General features: G+C 44.9%; 3 protein-coding genes across 5 annotated transcripts; all 3 read right to left on the reverse strand.

The window, feature by feature from the left end:
- Positions 1-1,779: 1,779 nt before the first annotated feature.
- On the reverse strand, positions 1,780-6,331 carry LOC115120282 (sperm microtubule associated protein 2-like). Of its 2 annotated transcripts, XM_029649194.2 has the most exons (7): positions 3,242-6,331; positions 3,114-3,175; positions 2,923-2,989; positions 2,703-2,829; positions 2,438-2,594; positions 2,033-2,232; positions 1,780-1,950 (listed from the first exon to the last, which is right to left on the reverse strand). In XM_029649194.2, exons 1-7 carry the CDS (start codon positions 3,301-3,303, stop codon positions 1,909-1,911), a joined length of 717 nt encoding a protein of 238 aa, XP_029505054.2. In that variant the 5' UTR covers positions 3,304-6,331; the 3' UTR covers positions 1,780-1,908. The 2 variants fall into 2 exon arrangements, with proteins under 2 accessions (XP_029505054.2, XP_029505052.2); XM_029649192.2 differs by having other exon boundaries at positions 3,114-6,331.
- Positions 6,329-13,021, reverse strand: LOC115120292 (SH2 domain-containing adapter protein F-like). 2 transcript variants are annotated; one of them, XM_029649206.2, is made up of 9 exons: positions 12,652-13,021; positions 11,695-11,887; positions 11,357-11,458; positions 11,015-11,267; positions 10,728-10,891; positions 10,551-10,656; positions 10,037-10,208; positions 9,800-9,919; positions 6,329-7,109 (listed from the first exon to the last, which is right to left on the reverse strand). In XM_029649206.2, exons 2-9 carry the CDS (start codon positions 11,881-11,883, stop codon positions 6,923-6,925), a joined length of 1,293 nt encoding a protein of 430 aa, XP_029505066.1. In that variant the 5' UTR covers positions 11,884-11,887; positions 12,652-13,021; the 3' UTR covers positions 6,329-6,922. The 2 variants fall into 2 exon arrangements, with proteins under 2 accessions (XP_029505066.1, XP_029505064.1); XM_029649204.2 differs by having other exon boundaries at positions 11,641-11,887.
- A 3,635-nt stretch (positions 13,022-16,656) lies between these two features.
- LOC115120283 (splicing factor YJU2-like) lies at positions 16,657-20,854 on the reverse strand. The gene is made up of 8 exons (XM_029649195.2): positions 20,718-20,854; positions 20,163-20,263; positions 19,920-20,064; positions 19,686-19,820; positions 19,390-19,571; positions 18,325-18,472; positions 18,069-18,240; positions 16,657-17,232 (listed from the first exon to the last, which is right to left on the reverse strand). Exons 1-8 carry the CDS (start codon positions 20,739-20,741, stop codon positions 17,108-17,110), a joined length of 1,032 nt encoding a protein of 343 aa, XP_029505055.1. The 5' UTR covers positions 20,742-20,854; the 3' UTR covers positions 16,657-17,107.
- Positions 20,855-21,162: the final 308 nt, after the last annotated feature.

Here is a 21,162-nt window from a genome sequence, read left to right on the forward strand (position 1 = left end):
AAAATAAAAGTGAACCAGACCGCAGGGAGGAGTCAGAGGATGAAGAGATTATTTTTGTTGAAGAGGTGAAGAGAGAAGCGGTGTTGCAGCAACATCCAGAAAACAATTAAAAAAGATGCAAGGTAAACGAGATGGGTCATGGAAGATGTAGGCTTTCTGATAATATATAAATAAACGACTTTTACCCCCCCCACACATCCATATCAATCAATCACATTAATTTATAAAGCCCTTTTTACATCAGCCGATGTCACAAAGTGCTGTACAGAACCCAGCCTGAAACACCAAACAGCAAGCAATGCAGATGTAAAAGCATGGTGGCTAGGAAAAACTCCCTAAAGGAAGGTGGCTAGGAAAAACTCCCTAAAGGAAGGAACCTAGGAAGAAACCTGGAGAGGAACCAGGCTCTGACGGGAGGACTGGGTGGAGATCATAACAGTACCTTGGCAAGATGTTCAAACGTTCATAGATGACCAGCAGGGTCAAATAATACTCATCACAGTGGTTGTAGAGGGTGCAACAGGTCAGCACCTCAGGAGTAAATGTCAGTTGGCTTTTCATACCCGATCATTTAGAGTTTGAGACAGCAGGTGAGGTAGAGAGAGAGTTGAAAACAGCAGGTCCGGAACAAGGTAGCACGTCCGGTGAACAGGTCAGGGTTTCATAGCCGCAGGCAGAACAGTTGAAACTGGAACAGCAGCACGACCAGGTGAACTGGGGACAGCAAGGAGTCATCAGGCCAGGTAGTCCTGAGGCATGGTCCTAGGGCTCAGGTCCTCCGAGAGAAGAGAGAAAGAGAATGAGAGAGAATTAGAGGGAGCATACTAAAATTCACAAAGGACACCGGATAAGACAGGAGAAATACTCCAGATATAACAGACTGACCCTAGCCCCCCGACACAAACTATTGCAGCATAAATGAATCATTGTTTTTGTTGCCTCAGGGCAACGCTGTGCCATAAAGGTAGGCTAAAACACAAAGGAAAATCAGAAACAGAACATGTATTAAGTGAAATATAGTAGAAACAAGCACTCTTTTCCTAAGAAAATACAAGTTGGGCATAACCTAGTATTTCACTGCCTATCCAACCAGATTCTGGGGTCCACTCTTCTTCGCTGTCACTGTCCTCAAGCTGACTGTCCTCACTATCAGAGGGTATGATCCAACTGCTCCATTAGGCTCCCTTTGCTCATAGAATGTCCCTGCGTGAGTCTTTATGGGTGTTGCAGCGATGAGACAAGACTGTAACAACCAATTGGATACCATGAAAAAGGGGTCAAAAAAAGATCAAATGTTTCTTACCATGTGCTCACATGTTTTTGTTGTTTCCTGGAAGAAGTTCCCTGCCCAAACTGATACATCATACCAACCTCTGCACCTCATTGGATTGTTCAATTTAAAACAATTCACATGGGAGGTTGTAGGGTCAAACTGGTTTTCTGTTGCCTTAGTGCAACTATGTGCAGTAGCGGGTTAACAGGAGAGGGAATATTCGTAAAGGATATTACATCCCTTTTCAGGTTTCCTACATCTGTCACATACTACAATTGCACACTAAAAGATATAAGGTACACTTTTACATTCAGGTGGCTCTCTTTATGTTTAATGTGAGTTGTAATATTCTAGGTCTGTGACAACTCCCATTTGGTGATAGTAGAAGTCACTTCAGTTCAGTTGAATGATCAGCCCGCTGTTGAACATCGCAGCACTAAAACAATCCACCTTCTAAAGCCAGTGGTCCCGTTGGACCAGAACAAAGACCCAGCAACATGCCTCAATGAGATCATAGAGGGTCTTTATTATGGAGCAGTGGTGATCAGGGACATAGACATGCTGTACAGGAGACAGAGTATCTGAAGAAGAGGCGGCTGGAGGTACTGTAGAGGTGCGAGATGAGATGCATTCGTCTATTTGCCCTTGCATTTCCGCGGCAGGGGTAGACAAAGCTCCTGTAATAAACAAACAGACAAACGAATGACATTTTTATTAAATTATTTAAATGAATGAGTAAATGAGAGAAACACAGCTCACCTGTAGGCGCGGCGAGGCGCTAGCGGAGCGTGCAGCTAGGGTAACCGTGTACGGGTTGTAGCCTTGGAACAGCGCCTTCCGCTGGTTGGGCCGTGAAAGGACCTGCACCCTCTCACTGGCTACTGCCTTCCTCACTGGCCCAGGCACTGGCCAGATGACTGGACGGTCCTGGGCATACTGGGGGTGGTCAGACTTAGGGACTAGGAGAGGGGAGGTGGGATGGGGATGTGGAGGAGGAAGGAGATGGAGAGAGTAATGGAAAAAGAGAGAGTGTGTGCGAGACAGGTAGAGTAGCGACAATTTTCAGGCTAAAAATTAACACCACATTTACTTTGCAATGTAGTTGGATGGCCGTTACTAAATGTTACTGTCTGAAGTAAATACGAGGTATCCTAAGTGTCTTACTGGCAAGGAGCTGTAGTCGGGAGGAGGTTGCAGCTGGGTGGGGGGGTGCCAGTGAGGTCTTGGATGAATGGGGCGAATAGAGACCCTGCCTCCGCTTGGGACAGGCCAACTGGCAGACCCTAGGACTGGCTACTGCAGTCCGCACCGCTCTGCTCAGCTAGAGAGAGAGACACATACAAAGAGAGGAAACAAGGAGAAATAGCTAGATATAGAGAGACACAGATAGAGAGGGTTATACATTGAGGTGTGTGTGTGATGTGCTCACGGAGGCCAGTAGGGGGCGGTCAGATACCCAGCCTGCGGTGGGGAGGCGGGGCAAAGCCAGAGAACACACTCTATTGGATGGATAGGCACTCAGAGCTGCTACACTGACCTCCCATTGGGGAGATGATCTGGAGAGGGAGGAGGAGAGTCATCAGTAGTCATCATAGACATCATGCATTATACACATCATTAACATACTGTACAACATTATGATGTCGCACCTGCTCTGTTCGAACCCAGAATTAAGCCGCTTCCTGCCACACAGCTGGGACCAGTGGGGCGTCAACTCTATAACAAAAACACTAACATTAAAAAGGTCATTATAAAGTCAATTATCCACAACACAAACATCATAGAGACAGAAAGAGAGTGAAAAAGGGATAGGGACAGAAAGAGAGTGGGGTGATCTTACCAAACATGGTGGTGGAGCCATTTCTTTCAGGTGGGAGTTCATCTAGCCAGTAGACTGACCGTCTGGAAGGAAAAGAATCAGTCAGTCTGTCAGTGTGCGTGTGCATGTGTGTGTTTGTGTGGCAGTACCGGTCAGGGAATCGGAGCAGGTTGGGTTTGGGCTGAGCGAGTTGCACCATCCGGGTAGTCATGGATACGCGAGCTGCTGAAGCATAACAAAAAGATGACTGTTTATTGCACAGAAGGTTGGTGGCACCTTAATTGGGGATGACAGGCTCGTGGTAATGGCTGGAGAGGCATTGGTGGAATGGTATCAAAGACATCAAACACATGGTTTCCACGTGTAAGATGCCATTCCATTAACTCCTTTCCAGCCATTATTATGTGCCTTGCTCCCCTCAGCAGCCTCCACTGGTTTATTGTACTTTCCTTTAAATGTCTCTGAACACAGTGCACACACACACACACACCTTTTCTTCAATGGGAGACAAGTACAAAGTCAAAGGGGTGACAATAACACCTCATTATGACATGTAAATAGCCTAACAATAACACCTCATTATGACATGTAAATAGCCTAACAATGACACCTCAGCCTAACAATAACACCTCATTATGACATGTAAATACCCTAACAAAAACACCTCATTATGAAATGTAAATAGCCTAACAATGACACCTCATTATGACATGTAAATACCCTAACAAAAACACCTCATTATGACATGTAAATACCCTAACAAAAACACCTCATTATGACATGTAAATAGCCTAACAATAACACCTCATTATGACATGTAAATAGCCTAACAATAACACCTCATTATGACATGTAAATAGCCTAACAATGACACCTCAGCCTAACAATAACACCTCATTATGACATGTAAATACCCTAACAAAAACACCTCATTATGACATGTAAATAGCCTAACAATAACACCTCATTATGACATGTAAATAGCCTAACAATAACACCTCATTATGACATGTAAATAGCCTAACAATGACACCTCAGCCTAACAATAACACCTCATTATGACATGTAAATACCCTAACAAAAACACCTCATTATGACATGTAAATAGCCTAACAATGACACCTCATTATGACATGTAAATAGCCTAACAATAACACCTCATTATGACATGTAAATAGCCTAACAATGACACCTCATTATGACATGTAAATAGCCTAACAATAACACCTCATTATGACATGTAAATAGCCTAACAATGGCATAAACATGACATAAGAGCTTTCTCAACTTTCTCTCAAATATGCTGTCAACTATGCACTGGATGCCAAGTTGCCACCGACTTTATTTACTACTACAGTAGGAATAATTCACCTTGAACAATGATAACATAGGCTAGTGAGTCAGTTCATGAGTATACAGTATTAACCAGATACGTTTTTAACAAAGTAAACGCAATATCCACGATTAGCAGCCTAAAATATTTGCACACATCATCACGTTATTTTATCACGTCGCCTACCTGCCGCTGCCTCGCGATCAACTTGGGGTGTGTTCGTAAATTCGCTCTGGAGTGCCAGAGTGCGCTCTGTGCGTTCGTAAATTTAGAAAAATGTCAGATTGATCTTTCGTAAATTCAGAGCACACAGTTGACGCTCTGGCCGAGGAGTAGGGTTGATCCGAGCGTTCTGACCACACAACGGCAGTCGAGCACCCAAGATAACTGGCTAAAGTTGGCTTGCTAGCTACTTCCAGACATAAATGAGAGAACACCTCACTCTGACCATTTTACTCGCCCAAGCAGAGCAGGCTAGGCTCGTGTCATCTAGAGAGTTGGTGGACTGTAACTGTGCTGCTGGCAACAATTTAAAAACGTTTTTTTTTGCCGACATTTCCTGATAGGTGTAGTATTCAACAGGTGTTGTGCGTTCATACATTCATTAGCTAGTTATTCTGAGCTCTGATAAACTAGAGTGCACTGAAAACTGAGTAGGGGTGCGTTCGTAAATGCACTCTGGCTATCTACTCCAATTTCAGAGCACTCTCGTTTGTGCCAGAGCACTGAATAACTGATGAATTTACGAACGCGCAACACCCATTGCATATTACCGGTTGGTAGACGATTGCAAACAAAAACTATGAAATTGTTGCCAGCAGCAGTTCGTCACAAACGCTCTAGATAACATCTAAAAAGCCTAATCTTCACTGCTATGGCGAGTGAGGTGTTCTTTCATGTGTTTGGAAGTAGCTAGCAATCTAGCCAATTTCAGCTTGTTAGTAGTCAAGCACCCAATCTAGCCACCTTTAGCCAGTTAGCTTGGGTGCTTGACAGCTAGCCAAAGCGTCCAGTGTGCGCTCTGAACGCTCCGAGAGCGAAACACATTTATGAATGCCAAGAACGCAGTCTGAGCGCACACTGGCACTCCAGATTGAATTTACAACTACACCCTAAATAGCCAGTCAAAGTGAATTTACGAACGCACCCTTGATGTTTATCCTTGTTTGCGCTGATACTGACCCCTGGTGGTTGCTATGGTGACGCCGGAATCTATATCATCGGTCATGTCACACACTGTGATGTGAAACGCTTCCATAATGAGGACGTCATTGAACGCACATGCGGGTATTGTTTCGATTTCTCTTGCAATTCCAATTTAAACACCAATTAGAACGAAGCAATTATATTAGTATGGACAATGGAAAGTAGGAAATATATTTATCTGAACAACCCTTTATCCCTTCCCTCTACCTGTGTATATGGGGTTAGACTTAACAGTTTTTTAAAAACAAAATCACACTTTAATTTCATAGAACACAAGAAAACCTTACAAACAGCACCACAGTAACAAACCTACCTATTATTCTTTAGCTTTCATGATCAAAGTCCAAAAAACATTCACACTTTAACACACTACATTAGGAACACCTGCTCTTCCCATTACATTCCGACTAGGCGAACGCTATGATCCCTTATTGATGTCATCTGTGTCTATGAAGTGGAGGAGACAGGTTAAAGGAGGATATTTTAAGCTTTGAGACAATTCAGACATGGATTGTGTATATGTGCCATTCAGAGGGTGAATGGGCAAGACAAAATATTTAAATGCCTTTGAACAGGACGTGGTAGTAGGCACTCCGGTTTGAGTGTGTCAAGAACTGCAACACTGCTGGGTTTTTTACACTCAACAGTTTGTGTGTATCAATAATGGTCCACCACTCAAAGGACATCCAACTTTGGAAGTGTTGGAGTCAACATGGGCCAGTATCCCTGTGGAGCGCTTTCAACAGCTTGTAGTCTATGACCCGGCGAACTGAGGCTGTACAGAGGGCAAAAGGGGGTAAGGAAGGTGTTCCTAATATTTTGTACACTCGGGGTATAATACCAGCATTCATACATATAAGTACTGAAATAGCTTTCAAGCACACGTTTCTATAATAGCTTTCCACTATAGCGATGTAGCGTTCTACTGTATAGCACTATTGGATGAAACTCCCACCCTGGTACAGCTAGCTAATCAATGTGCCAGACAGATGATCAATAACACTATTGACATACAGTAACCTGCTCTGTTACAGCATTTGCCTTTGGCCATATACAGTTTAACCATTGTGGTTTCTACCAGAACCATGTTGACTCTCTAAGAAAAACATCACACAGTTCCACAGCAGCCATGTTAGCATCTCCGCAGACGACAGCACCTTCTGTAATAGTATCACATGTGTCCCACTCTATTGCCTATATAGTGCACTACTTTTGATCAGAGTGCACTAAAGTAGTGCACTACGTAGGGATTAGGGTGCCAGTTGGGATGCTGATAATGAGTGGAGAAGGGTCAGAGGGTCTGTACTATGACAGGGTAGAGCAGAGACAGGTGTTCAGCTCCTCTGATAGGTAGTTTGTGCATGGTGTAGTAGTGGATGACCTCTGGTACAGAGGAGAATGGAGGACTGTTCTCTCCCAGGACGTAACGACTCTCTGAACTCCGAGTGAACTTCATATGCATGAAGCCCTGACAACTCCTGAAAGAGAGAGAGAGAAAAAGAGAGAGCAGCGTTACAAGAGCACCTCCTCCCAGCTGCCCACTGCACTGAGGCTAGGTAACACGGTCACCACTGATAAATCAACGATAATTGACCATTTCAATAAGCATTTCTCAATGGCTGGCCATGCCTTCCTCCTGGCTACTCCTACCCCGGCCAACAGCTCCGCCTCCCCCGCAGCTACTCGCCCGAGCCTCCCCAGCTTCTCCTTCACTCAAATCCAGATCGCAGATGTTCTGAAAGAGCTGCAAAACCTGGACCCGTAAACAAATCAGCTGGGCTAGACAATCTGGACCCTCTATTTCTAAAACTATCCGCCGCCATTGTTGCAACCCCTATTACCAGCCTGTTCAACCTCTCATATCGTCCGAGATCCCTAAAGATTGGAAAGCTGCCGCAGTCATCCCCCTATTCAAAGGGGGTGACACCATAGACCCAAACTGTTACAGACCTATATCCATCCTGCCCTATCTAAAGTCTTCGAAAGCCAAGTTACTAAACAGATCACTGACCATTTCGAATCCCACCGCACCTTCTCTGCTGTGCAATCCGGCTTCCAAGCCGGTCACGGGTGCACCTCAGCCACGCTCAAGGTACTAAACGATATCATAACCGCCATCAAGAAAAGACAGTACTGTGCAGCCGTCTTCATCGACCTTGCCAAGGCTTTCGACTCTGTCAATCACCTTATTCTTATCGGCAGACTTGGTTTTTCTAATGACTGCCTCGCCTGGTTCACCAACTACTTTGCAGACAGAGTTCAGTGTGTCAAATCGGAGGGCATGTTGTCCGGACCTCTGGCAGTCTATGGGGGTGCCACAGGGTTCAATTCTCGGGCTGACTATTTTCTCTGTATACATCAATGATGTCGATCTTGCTCTTGCTGCGGGCGATTCCCTGATCCACCTCTACGCAGACGACACCATTCTGTATACTTCTGGCCCTTCCTTGGACACTGTGCTTTCTAACCTCCAAACGAGCTTCAATGCCATACAACACTCTTTCCGTGGCCTCCAACTGCTCTTAAACGCTAGTAAAACCAAATGTATGCTTTTCAACCGTTCGCTGCCCGCACCCGCCCGACTAGCATCACCACCCTGGACGGTTCCAACCTAGAATATGTGGACAACTATAAATACCTAGGTGTCTGGCTAGACTGTAAACTCTCCTTCCAGCCTCATATTAAACTTCTCCAATCCAAAATCAAATCTAGAATCGTCTTTCTATTTCGCAACAAAGCCTCCTGCACTCACGCCGCTAAAACTTACCCTAGTAAAACTGACTATCCTACCGATCCTCAACTTCGGTGATGTCATCTACAAAATAGCCTCCAACACTCTACTCAGCAAACTGGATGCAGTCAATCACAGTGCCATCTGTTTTGTTACCAAATCACCTTATACCACCCACCACTGCGACCTGTATGCTCTAGTTGGCTGGCCCTCGCTACATATTCGTCGCCTGGCTCCAGGTCATCTATAAGTCTATGCTAGGTAAAGCTTCGCCTTATCCCAGTTCACTGGTCACAATAACACCCACCCGTAGCACACGTTCCAGCAGGTATATCTCACTGATCATCCCCAAAGCCAACACCTCATTTGGCCGCCTTTCCTTACAGATCTCTGCTGCCAGTGACTGGAACGAATTGCAAAAATGGCTGAAGTTGACCTTTGATTTCCCTCACCAACTTTAAACATCAACTATCTGAGCAGCTAACCGATCGATGAAGCTGTACATAGTCTATCTGTAAATAGCCCACCCAATCTACCTACCTCATCCCCATACTGTTTTCATTTAATTTACTTTTCTGCTTTACTTGCACATCATCTGCTCATTTATCACTCTAGTGTTAATCTGCTAAATTGTAATTATTCGCTACTATGGCCTATTTATTGCCTACTTCCTCATGCCATTGCACACACTGTATAGAGACCTTTTTCTACTGTGTCATTGACTTGTTTATTGTTTACTCCATGTGTAACTCTGTTGTTGTCTGTGTCACACTGCTTCGCTTTATCTTGGCCAGGTCGCAGTTGCAAATGAGAACTTGTTCTCAACTAGCCTACCTGGTTAAATAAAGGTGAAAAAAAAAAATAAAAATAAAACTTAACACCTTATTAGGCCCTAGATAAATATTGAAAACCCATGGAAAACACATTTACGATGATGTGATTAGCATAATGTAGAACATCAGGAAGGCTTCCTGAGTGGTCCAGTGGTCTAAGGCACTAGAGATCCTGGGTCAAGTCCAGGCTCTGTTGCAGCCGGCCGCGCCCGGACCCATGGGGCGGCGCACAATTGGCCCAGCATCGTCCGTTTTAGGGGAGGGTTTGGCCGGCAGGGATGTCCTTGTCCCATCGCGCATTAGTGACTCCTGTGGCGGGCCAGGCTCAATTCAAGCTGACATGGTCGCCAGGTGTTTCCTCCGACACATTGGTGCGGCTGGCTTCCGGGTTAAGCGGGCGCTGTGTCAAGAAGCAGTGCGGCTTGGCTGGGTTGTGTTTCGGGGGACGCACGGCTCTCGATCTTCGCCTCTCCCGAGTCCGTACGGGAGTTGCAGCGATGGGACAAGACTAACTACCAATTGGATACCACAAAATTGTGGAGAAGAACAAACGAACAAAAAAATAACACCAGGAGAATGAGAGAGGGAGAGTGTGTAAAGGTACCTGAGGGAGAGAGAGTAGTCTTGTGGGCAGGTCTGGCTCTTCCTCACCAGGTAGGAACTCTCTTTGCACAACGTCAGTAGAGTCTCTGCCTCCGCACGACTCACAGCACCGTGGTACCACCTGCAAGGGGGACATATTACCGTGTGACGCATAGCAAGGGACACAAAATTGTGACACACGGCCAGGGGGAGCTTCTTAAATTATACTGAGAGTCAGCGGTTTAGGGGAGGAACTTACACCTGTCTCTCCAGGGGCAGGCAGGGGTCCACTCTCTCACCCAGGATAGGGGGGGTGTCACCAGGCCTCCGAAGGTTGGCTGCGCCCCCTGGGGCTGTGGGGCTGGTCCTGGGTAGTTTGGCCTGGTCTGACTGGCCTAACGACTTCTCCCACTCCGCCCCCTCAAACTTCACTACAAATGGAGAGTTTTATTAGCCAACTACTTAAATAGCTGGGCAACAGGTAGTCTAGCGGTTAAGAGATTTGAGCCAGTTACCGAAAGGTCGCTGGTTCGAATCCCGGCGCAGACTAGGTGAAAAATGTGCCCTTGAGCAAGGCACTGAACTCTGATTGGTCCTGTAAATCGCTCTGGATAAGAGTGTCAGCTAAATGACTAAAATGTAAAACTGCAGCATCTACTGAGTGCCTCCTACACCAGAATAGAGCATAGCACTGGTCTACTTGCTAGAACTTTAGAGATTATGTATTTTAGAGCCCAACAATTCAGTGATGCTTTCCTCTATTAGATATCTACCTGCTAGAGCTTTGGAGATGTTGTCCTTCTTCCATTCCCAGGGCTGGTCGTACTCCTCTGCTGGTCTCTCATCGTCCTGGGGCAGCCTGCTCTCTCTGACCTCTCTCTGGAAGAGGAAGAGGAGAGGATGTAGGAGGATGATGAAATCAAAACAGAGAAGAAGAAGAAGATTGTTACCGGTTCGTCCCTGAGGAACTCTCTCCCCTGCTGCGGTGGCGCTTCCCGGTGGCGATGTCGAGTCCTCTCATCATAGGGGTCATCATAGAGTTGATCTCCGATCCCAACCACAACCCTTCCACTGCCCACTCCTGGTCGGCCCCGCTCTGGGCCCTGCTGGAGCTCTACACACACAATCAATTAATTAACTGTGAGTCTATGCATCTCAGTAGTATGTCAGTCATTTTAGACAGCCAGGCGTGAAGTCCAATGTGTGGGTGTGTAGGCAACAGCTAAAAGTAACCAACCTGTGATGACCCTCTGGGCTTCAAAGGGTTCCATGTAGCTGCTGCTGTCCCCTGGACGGAGACTGAGGCCTAGGATCGGGTTAGGGCTGAAGGCTACCAGGGTAGGACTGGTGATGGGGCTGAGGCCCAAGGAAAGGTGTGGGCTAGGGTTAGGCTCCCAATCTGCTCTAAGCCGTGGAACTGGTCTGGCATCAAACGGGTCCGAGTAGACAGTGTCGGAGTCCCCTACTGCTGCAGGAGCAGAGGGAAGCACCTGAAGAGAGTGATGGAGGGTGGGTGGGATAGTGAGAAAATAACATGAAAGAGGGAGATCAACAATAAAAACAACAACTCATGCCATACCGGTTCCTGGTGGATGGTGACGGGGCTCAGGGGGATCTTACTGCGACTGAACTCCTGAGAATCCACCTTGATCAGCCTGTGTTTGGGAGACACCACCTTCACCTGGAATACATTATAACAACCTTTAAAGACCTGTAATAACATGGTCATAACACCTGTAAAGCCATGTGTTTGATACTGTTAAATCCACCCCATTCCAGCAATTACATTGAGCCCGTCCTCCTATATCTCTGCCAATCAGCCTCCTCTGCTGTAATAACAGCAGAAGATATAACATTTCCCACCTCTGCATCGTTGGGAAGGACAGAAGCGAAGGCAGGAAATGCATGCAGGCTTACTGTCCCCCTGCAGCCACCGTAGCAGCCATTTTGTGGTTTCTCTGCGCTCTGGTAAGGGTCTTCAAAGTCCAGGTCTTTCTGGGCTCTGTAGGCCCTCAGGATCGCACTCTCTGTGTAGTCAGGACGCGGAAGCTGGGGGCCGTCACGACGGCTGCCGAAGTTCAGGTAGTCCTTTAACCACTTTGCCATGGGTCTGAGGGAAGGAGAATAAATCAGAATATTACATCGTATCTAACAAACACTGTCAACACTTCCAATAATGTGTTTACCGTGACAATGGAATAAGTCAAAACAACACACACAGGCATTCAGTGGATGCTCATCAGACTGGGTATGAGAGGGAATAATACACTGGGTCTGGCAGTCAGTCATTGGACAATGCAAGTGATCAGGGTAGGTCAGACAATTTATCAAAGAGGAATATTAACGTTCTAATGTAACGAATTACATAACTTGCTTGGTATGGGGGCAGTGGACATGAAATGAGGAAAGACTGGCAGGAAAAACTCTGGGCCCTAGTTGTTTAAAGGCCCATATATATAACATATTGAGCAAAAGAAAGGGCTATTTCAATCACACTAGCTACCTATGTATCCTTTGCTTTGTGACAGGAGGATCGGAGCTAGATAAAGCTAGGTAGCTGAACTGGAATGCATTCATCAAACTAACGTTTGAGAGAGTAGTAACTGTTTGTTATCTGGTTAGATATAGCACTGTATTTCCATATTTTTATATTTACAAGAAGGCTATATTTCGTTTGAATCTGGAATGCGACTGACAAGCTACTCAGTCATGGATATAACGTTACCTACTACGAATGTTTGGCTAGCTATAATCAGCTGATGTTAGCTAGCTAGCTAACGTTAGTCGTGTTTGGTGCAACATTGAAGACATAACGTTAACTAGCTAACGTTGGCTATGCAGCTTATATTTGCATAATATAAAAACGATACTTACGTTTTGATGGAAATCGGGGCCGTCAGCCAATTACGTATTTAATTGTGTGTCCACCCCCATGAATTCACAGAAATGTCATTGTAGCTTGCTAACGTTAGCTTCCCTCGGCTTGAGCTGAAGAAAACAAGTTTGCCTGCCACCAACGTAAATTAACTACGCTACGTCAGTCAGTTTAAAACAAAGATTAAATGCATTTTGTAGAATATTATTTCAGTTAGCAAGCTAGCTAGCTAGTTGGCTAAAGTTACAATTTCTATCTAGCTAACTGATTCGACTATTTTAGTCCGAAATGGTTATCTCACTGAGCTATAACAAAAAGGGTTAGCTAGCTACAAGAAAGTATTATTCGGTGGGGTTTAACGGCGGTTGGCATCCAATATTAATGGCCCATTACCGCCACCAAATGGACTGGAGTACAAATCCATTATACTTCGTAATACAAAAAAAGTATTGCCAACCCTTCACTCATTAAAAAAAGCCACCACTCCATTCCACTATTTGGAACCTATCTGATCCTATACCAGGCAGAGGGTCTGGGAGGACGGGACACCGTCCTGCTTTAAAATCTTGTAAACCCAAGTACTTCTCTGCAGCTGCCATCACAACACCTATTTTCTGTGATTTTACAATCTATTCCTGCAGGACAGTTGACAGCAATAGCAATAAACACTAAAAAGCCAACCTTACTGAAGCACACTGCATTCGTAGGCCCATCACTCTGTACTGGCAACATTCTACTACTCACCTGGAGCCTCTTAGGATCCCTTACCCTTGACACATCTTCCTCTACTTTCTTCACTGCCTCAGTATATGACACATTCTGTACTACTCTGATCATGGCAACTTCAACCTGCCTCTCTGGCACTGGAGACTTCTGATCCCCAGGAACATGAGCACCCCTACATTTAGCCCAATATTGGACTAAAGGAGCCTAACGTTACTCATTAGTCCAAGGACCTTAAATGTTCTGTTTAATTGGTGAATTGGCTCTGGAAACCAAAACAGACAAATACTCCATCTAAACGTGAATCGATTCTCATTTGCAGTATTGTTCTAGAAACATAAATACTTCTACTTTCATATCGCATCAAAATAATATCACAAATGCAAAATATACACTTACTGTCCACTGTTTTACCAGTTAGATTAGATTTTTTTTGTTTGTCACATGCACAGAGTCGCATTTGTAATTGCAGGGTACAGTGAAATGCTCACTTTTGTTTCTAAGTATACAGACGAGGCATACAAAGATATGTCAATTGGTATTGGTATGTTATGCAGATCACATTTACCATCCTCCTCCCTTACTTCTTCAAATATCCCATAGGCCTCTACATTATGGACAAGGTATGTATATGAAAAGCATTATCAAAAGTTTTTATTTAGCATATTCTTATAGCCTACATATTCTTACCTCTGTTGATTGATATCCAGTGAATTGTGTCCATTTTCTGTTTTAGAAAGATTTGCACAAATATGTAAAGATAGATGGTATCATGATAAAACAATATCAATTTAGATCATATAAGGGACAAAACTTACCTAAAAATGTAGGAAATCTTTAAACATTCTCAGTTATGTACCTGTCTTTTCAAATCGAAATGTTTCAGTTGGGCAGTTAGGTTCCTGCAATAACCCCCACCAACTAAGGAGGTTCCACCATGAACCCGACCTCCTATGGGGTTCTTGGAAGAACCTATTGGGGGCCATTTTGAGTTCCAAGAACCCTAAGGTTCTTCTAAGAACTTTGAGGATCTTAAAAGAACCCTTGTTGAACCCCTAATTTTTAGAGTGTAGGCCGTATTTGTACTGTTTAACCATACAATTGTCCCCGGTCACCTTGCTGTGTTTAAAAGCAGTATCTTTAACACAGTTGCAGCTGACAGTATTTTTCAGTGAAAACACATTTGTGGCGTTTGTCTTCTGTTGACACACAGGTGTTCGGAGACACAAATAGCTAATTAGCACAGGTAGTCCACTCTGTCATGTCTGTTTTCCGTAAACAAGAGCTGTAACATGGAAATAATGGCCATGTGGGAATCTTAACCCTAGCACTATAAAGTTGTATCAATTAAAACTCTTGTTTTTTATATGAAAGATAAGGTCCTTATGCTTCTAAAACCATACACGTGTTAATGTTCAGACCGAGCTTTGTAGTTCTTAACAAAACTCCCCCCTACAGAAGACTCCTTCGTCTAATGACTCGTATGTGTAATGGAACTGATAGTCATGACCAAGGCTACCCTACAGTTAACACATACTGCTTTACTGATGCTACAAAGTCAATTGTCCCATGCCCTCCTGCACACTTCTCACATATAGGAATCTCCCTTCTACACTGCCGCAACATGACCATAAGCTTGGCACCTGAAACACCGTAGTGGGTTCGGCACAAAAGCTCTTACGGGATAACTGATATAGCCTAACATGATTTTTGTCAGGTAACGACTCAGAATTAAAACTCAAAAGGACAGACAGTGACTCTTCTGTTTCACCATGCTCGCCATCGGGTCTGCGTTGCACCAAATGGCAGGCATCACAGACACCGGGAATCATCTATTTCAGTTGCTCCACCTCCACCCTTACCCCAGTAATCACTCCTTTCAACGGCACCCTGTTTCTGAGAGCAAAGCAAGTAACAGGTCTTGTCCTCAGCTCCGTCTGGGTGGAAGAAACACAAAAAAGAACCACAAGTCCACTTCAGGTTACCTTCACTGATTCAACCCAATTCCATTTTCACCCAACCAGAAACCACATATTGGTCAGCCAAAAGGCAGGGGTCCACTTTCTCCAAACATGTCACTCCTACTGGATCTGAATCATCTTTATCATGACAATCAGTGTGAGGCAAGGGCTCAGAGATCTTCACCACATAGTGACATCTGAGCGAATCTGAGAATGAATGGCCAACATTTCAGATTTTTTTTACTGACAAAAAAACAAAAACTTTGGCTTATATTGATACTATTTAACACAGGCAGTCTTTGAATGTTTTGGCTAAATGTATATATTTTATTCTATTCACTTAAAAAAAGTGTTTTTTTGGCAATAAACAAAAACTCCACCTACAGGGCACGTGCCAGCCAGCCAGGAGAGCTCAGCAGCTCAAATAAAGAACATGCCAAACCCCTTTCGGAAACGTACCCTACCACACCGGCAGATGGTAATGTCGATCAGGCATCGAGTGTCATCTTTCATTCCAAACGCATTAGTAGCCAGCAATACATTTGAACCGCCCTAACCACATCTGTTTCAACAGAGCCACAACACTATGCAAGCGTGTCAGAATGAATGTGCAGGCAGAGAGTTGACATGCTGTACAGCATTGGAGACGGGGGCCAAATCTCCTTTTCCATGCCAGATGAGGTGGAAGAGAACACCTGAATGTTCTAGTTCCCCAGGACAAGTGGGGAGTGTGACCGTGTGAGAGCAGTTTTTTTTGTTGTTGTTGCCATTGTTACAATCACTTGATTGTTGAGTCAAGTACACACCAGTGCCTGTTCAGTAGCCAATTTAGTGTGATAACTTTTCTTAAAATGCTCCTTGATTGAACTTCAAGTTATCTGCTTCTGTCAAATTGATTTCATGTTCTAAACTTACAAAAGCGGCCTACTACAGCTGAGAATTGAGGTCTTTGGGTAAAGTCGTGTGTAGATGAAATTATCAAGTAAACTCTATTCTTTGTGGCAGGTAGCCTAGTGGTTAGAGCATTGGGCCAGTAACCGAAAGGTTGCTAGATTGAATCCCAATTGACAAGGTAAAAATCTGTTGTTCTGCCCTTGAACAAGGCAGTTAACACACTGTTCCTAGGCCATCATTGTAAATAAGAATTTGTTCTTAACTGACATGCCTAGTTAAATAAAAGGTTAAACAAAAATAAACATCTGGTATTTCTATCTGCAACACAGGCCTACATTTACAACCTCCACACGCAGTGTCTCTCCAGGACCAGTTCAGAGACCCCTGCCCAATAATACAAAACTGTAAATAAAAAACACACTAAAGTACATGTTTATGACTCCAGAAAAGTCAGACATTGTATTCAAATTGGGTAGGGCACAAGAGAAAAGAGTATTTAATGAAAAGTCAAAACATGACTTACACCTTTACAAAGTCGGAGGGTAGTTGGTAGATGAACATTTCAAAATATATTTTCTAAAAATCACAGGTGAAAACTAATTACATTGGGGGTAAGGGTCACAAAGCAGGATAATAAAATTCAGGCCGCTAACTATTTACTCCAAAACAACTACAGCAGTTTTAAATCATCACAGGCATCAAATTGCTTACCCCTTTGCTACACCTAATAACAACCCTTGTGTTGTGATCTTGAAAATCCAAAACTGTTCTGGGTTGTGTGGAACATGTGACTGGCCCAACATCATATCAACACATTTCCATATCAAAGTTCAGACAGACAGCCTTTTGATTAGCCAAAGCGACGCCAGCCTTTCTCTCATTCACTGTTGTTGCTGTCATCACTGTCGGAATACGCCCCCAGGAGGCTGAGCGACGACGACCCATTCTGTGCTGTGATTGGCTTAGTAGCCGCCGTCGGTACAATAGCAGCTGCCTTTGAAACTGCAAAGCAGAAAGTAGAGAGGTTAGAATGACAGAAATAGCAGTAAAAGTATCTTCAGCCCTACAACATGTAGAGCAGAGTGACTTCCTGCGGTGCAAACAGACAAAATACTGCTACAATTGTGTGTGTGCCCGAACAGCTGAAGTTCGGAGCCTAAGCCTACGCCCCTTCGTCAGTGATTGGTCAACAGTAGAGATTCTTCAATAAAGTCTTTGTTGTTATTCAACGAGACGACTCGTTTTTTTAATGCAAATGTTTTCATTGAGAAATATTGCACCAAACATCTTAGTTAGATGTAAAATTGCACGACTAAGATCTCCTCGTCAAAATGACTTCGGTTGCCAGCTGTACGGTGTTTCCTCCGACACATTGGTGCGGCTGGATTACGGGTTAAACCAGCAGTGTCAAGAAGCAGTGAGGATTGGTGGGGCGTGTTTCGGGGGACGCGTGACTCTCGACCTTTGCCTCTTCCGAGTCCATACGGGAGTTGCAGTGACGGGACAAGACTGACTACCAATTGGATTCATCACGAAATTGGGGAGAAAAAGTACAACAAAATAATAATTAAAAAATGTATGCCAGATTTCCTGCGTTCTATTTAGGGGAAATGTACGCTGGCTACAATGTCTCAAAATGCAAAATACTATGACTGTTTTTTCCCCTAATTTTTCGAGCGAAGGTCTTTTAAAGGAGTACAAGCACATTAGTTTGGCTAGGCGCCTGTCGAACTGAAGCATGCTGACGGCTTCAGCAGGAAATCACCTCGGTGTATACGAAGTCATTTCGATATTGCAGTTCCTGCCATAAAGCTTATGTTAAAGCCTCCATAGCTCACCTGTCTGTGTGTTAGAGCCTGCAGGAGTTACTCTGGTATCAGGTTTAGGGACAGAGGTCGCTGGTTTCTTTCTCACCACCAGTGATCCCAGTGCCCCTCCACCTCCCAGCCCCCCCACACTTCTCTCCCAGCTCTCCACCTTGGCCTTCTTCACCCCCCCCACTGACAGGCCCTGCAGAAACAACACACAGGCCATAAGTAGGCATGTTGGTTAACATGTATTGTGAGGCCTGTGTGTGTTTGGTGTGTGTGTTACCTGTGGGTCAGTGAGTCTGTCTGTGGTGAGGATGTCAGTAGGTCTGTCTGTGCTGGGTTTCTTTGGTCTGCTGCTGCTCTCGCCCTCCTGGTCTGAGTCTGAGTCGGAGTCTCTTAACCTCTTCACTAGAGCTCTCTCTAGCATCTCCCTGTAACACATACATAACCATTTTGTTATGCATTTTGTTATGCGTTGCTTAACAATTTCCCTTTTCATCATTCCTCTCTGTACTCACCGTGTCTCCCTCTCTCTGTCTGTACTCACCGTGTCTCCCTCTCTATGCCTGTACTCACCGTGTCTCCCTCTCTATGCCTGTACTCACCGTGTCTCCCTCTCTATGCCTGTACTCACCGTGTCTCCCTCTCTATGCCTGTACTCACCGTGTCTCCCCCTCTATGCCTGTACTCACCGTGTCTCCCCCCCTATGCCTGTACTCACCGTGTCTCCCCCTCTCTGTCTGTCCGTACTCACCGTGTCTCCCCTCTCTGTCTGTCCGTACTCACCGTGTCTCCCCCCTCTCTGTCTGTCCGTACTCACCGTGTCTCCCCCTCTCTGTCTGTCCGTACTCACCGTGTCTCCCCCTCTCTGTCTGTCCGTACTCACCGTGTCTCCCCCTCTCTGTCTGTCCGTACTCACCGTGTCTCCCCCTCTCTGTCTGTCCGTACTCACCGTGTCTCCCCCTCTCTGTCTGTCCGTACTCACCGTGTCTCCCCCTCTCTGTCTGTCCGTACTCACCGTGTCTCCCCCTCTCTGTCTGTCTGTACTCACCGTGTCTCCCCCTCTCTGTCTGTCTGTACTCACCGTGTCTCCCCCTCTCTGTCTGTCTGTACTCACCGTGTCTCCCCCTCTCTGTCTGTCTGTACTCACCGTGTCTCCCCCTCTCTGTCTGTCTGTACTCACCGTGTCTCCCCCTCTCTGTCTGTCTGTACTCACCGTGTCTCCCCCTCTCTGTCTGTCTGTACTCACCGTGTCTCCCCCTCTCTGTCTGTCTGTACTCACCGTGTCTCCCCCTCTCTGTCTGTCTGTACTCACCGTGTCTCCCCCTCTCTGTCTGTCTGTACTCACCGTGTCTCCCTCTCGTCCTCCTCCTTCTCCTGCTCTTTGGTCCTCTGCTCCAGCTCTTTGTATGTTCCCAGCATTCCTTCGAAGTCCACCGAAGCCTGTCTCTGGTTCAACTCCTTGAGCTCCTGAAGATTCTCCAGAACCTCCATCTCCATCTTAGAGTCCCGCGTACGGTTCTCCAACACCTAGAAAGGATCAGCACGGCTCTTCAACACAACATCGGTACGGTTCTCCAGAAACCTGGTAGAGAACATATCATCAGTCTGTCAGATTCTCCAGCATTGTTTATAGAAGTGTACCTTCATAGGGTTGTTCAACTCTTCCTCCTCTCTGTCCTTAGTTATCTTCTTCTCTTCCTCCTCTAGAAGTTTCTCCGCCTGGAAGTTCCTTGTGGCACCGTGTTCCATGGCATAGTCTGTGTTCTCCGGATCAGTCTGTAGACAACACACACTGGGCGAGTACACAAACTGTTCTAAGACGTAGTTTATGTTTTATGTCTCAGTCTACAGACACACACGCAGAAACAGATTTACCTTAAAGGTGATCTCGGCCAGGCATCGTGTACACTTGATGTAGAAGCGGAAGATGGGCAGTCCCATGTAGAGCTCATTCATCACAGTCTCCTTACGGGCATTGAACTTCTTCCCCTTGTAAATGTACTCCCCACAAGTCTTACACCTGCGAGAAACACACGCAGGGACAGGGTCAGAGCACACGCACGCATTCATGCACTCACAGTACCTGTTTCTGGGCAGGGTTGTAGAGTGTTGACATACCTCATGTTGAAGGGAGCCATCAGCCGGACCACATACTGCCTGTCTTTAGGGAGCTTGAGTTTGGGTATTTTAGCCGGGTCGAAGTCTGGCGGGTAGTATTTCTACAGGAGAACGAACACAGTCAGCAGTGTAATTTAACTACGAAATATCTGATTCACATTGCCTTTATCAGTCATTAGCTACAACAACGAGAGGAAAACATACAAGAATTAGACAAACACAATTCACATAAAGAGATGAAAACATTCAACGTTTACAGCAAGAGCATGCTCTATATCAGTATATCCTCATAAGGAAAGATAGGCAAGAAACAGCTAGTTTGCTAGTACAATGAGTACGACTACTAGCTATATAGCTAGCTAAGCGTATTGATCTAACTACTACTATTGTGTAACTTGGTGTCATGAGCATAGAAAAGTGTTTGCTTCAATGGCCAAGCCTGATTAGCAACACGCAGCTTGCTGCTAGCTAGCAAACATTACATTCGCAAAACAACTGCCCGTTTTCAGCGAATTGAAAATAAATCAAGACATAGTAAATAAGAATTGTACTTACGTTTAAAACTTTTCTTTCTGACATTCTTAATGTGAAATAAAACCTAACTTTAGCGACGAAATGGAAGGATAAACTGTGATAATGTTACATACAGCTAGCTTGCTGTAATGCGATCTCTGAGAAGAGCAGAAAATCACTTCCGCTTCCGGGGTAGGTCCAGCCTTCATAATAAAAGTCGCTCATGTAGAAAAACACGCATTTGATTTTACTCAATCTATAAATATTGTTTTATGATTTATATTTTAATTGAAAACAATTATTGTGTACATGAACGTGGGGTTGAGTCCCTACTACGTTATCTAAGGAATCGAGTGTCAACATGGATCTGCATCACAGCAACATTATAAATTGTGGATTACATTTGCCATCATAAAAGAGAGGATTTCAGAATGACCACCATTAATAAGAAAAACGTAATAAAATATTTTTGTCAACTGAGGGAACG

This window comes from Oncorhynchus nerka, linkage group LG2 (assembly GCF_034236695.1).
Source record: "Oncorhynchus nerka isolate Pitt River linkage group LG2, Oner_Uvic_2.0, whole genome shotgun sequence".
NCBI classification, from domain to species: Eukaryota; Metazoa; Chordata; class Actinopteri; order Salmoniformes; family Salmonidae; genus Oncorhynchus; species Oncorhynchus nerka.

Coding starts and splice junctions, on each gene's coding strand:
- LOC115120282 (XM_029649192.2), bottom strand. CDS start 3,303: ATGACTACCCGGATGGTGCAACTCGCTCAGCCCAAACCCAACCTGCTC. Junction 2,990..3,113: donor TGGCTCCACCACCATGTTTG/GTAAGATCACCC, acceptor TTTTTGTTATAG/AGTTGACGCCCCACTGGTCC. Junction 2,830..2,922: donor TCTGGGTTCGAACAGAGCAG/GTGCGACATCAT, acceptor CTCCCTCTCCAG/ATCATCTCCCCAATGGGAGG.
- LOC115120292 (XM_029649204.2), bottom strand. CDS start 11,883: ATGGCAAAGTGGTTAAAGGACTACCTGAACTTCGGCAGCCGTCGTGAC. Junction 10,209..10,550: donor CATCTCCAAAGCTCTAGCAG/GTAGATATCTAA, acceptor CTCCATTTGTAG/TGAAGTTTGAGGGGGCGGAG. Junction 9,920..10,036: donor CTGCCCCTGGAGAGACAGGT/GTAAGTTCCTCC, acceptor TCCCCCTTGCAG/GTGGTACCACGGTGCTGTGA.
- LOC115120283 (XM_029649195.2), bottom strand. CDS start 20,741: ATGTCAGAAAGAAAAGTTTTAAAC. Junction 20,264..20,717: donor CAGAAAGAAAAGTTTTAAAC/GTAAGTACAATT, acceptor GTTCTCCTGTAG/AAATACTACCCGCCAGACTT. Junction 17,233..18,068: donor AGGCTCTAACACACAGACAG/GTGAGCTATGGA, acceptor TCTGCTTTGCAG/TTTCAAAGGCAGCTGCTATT.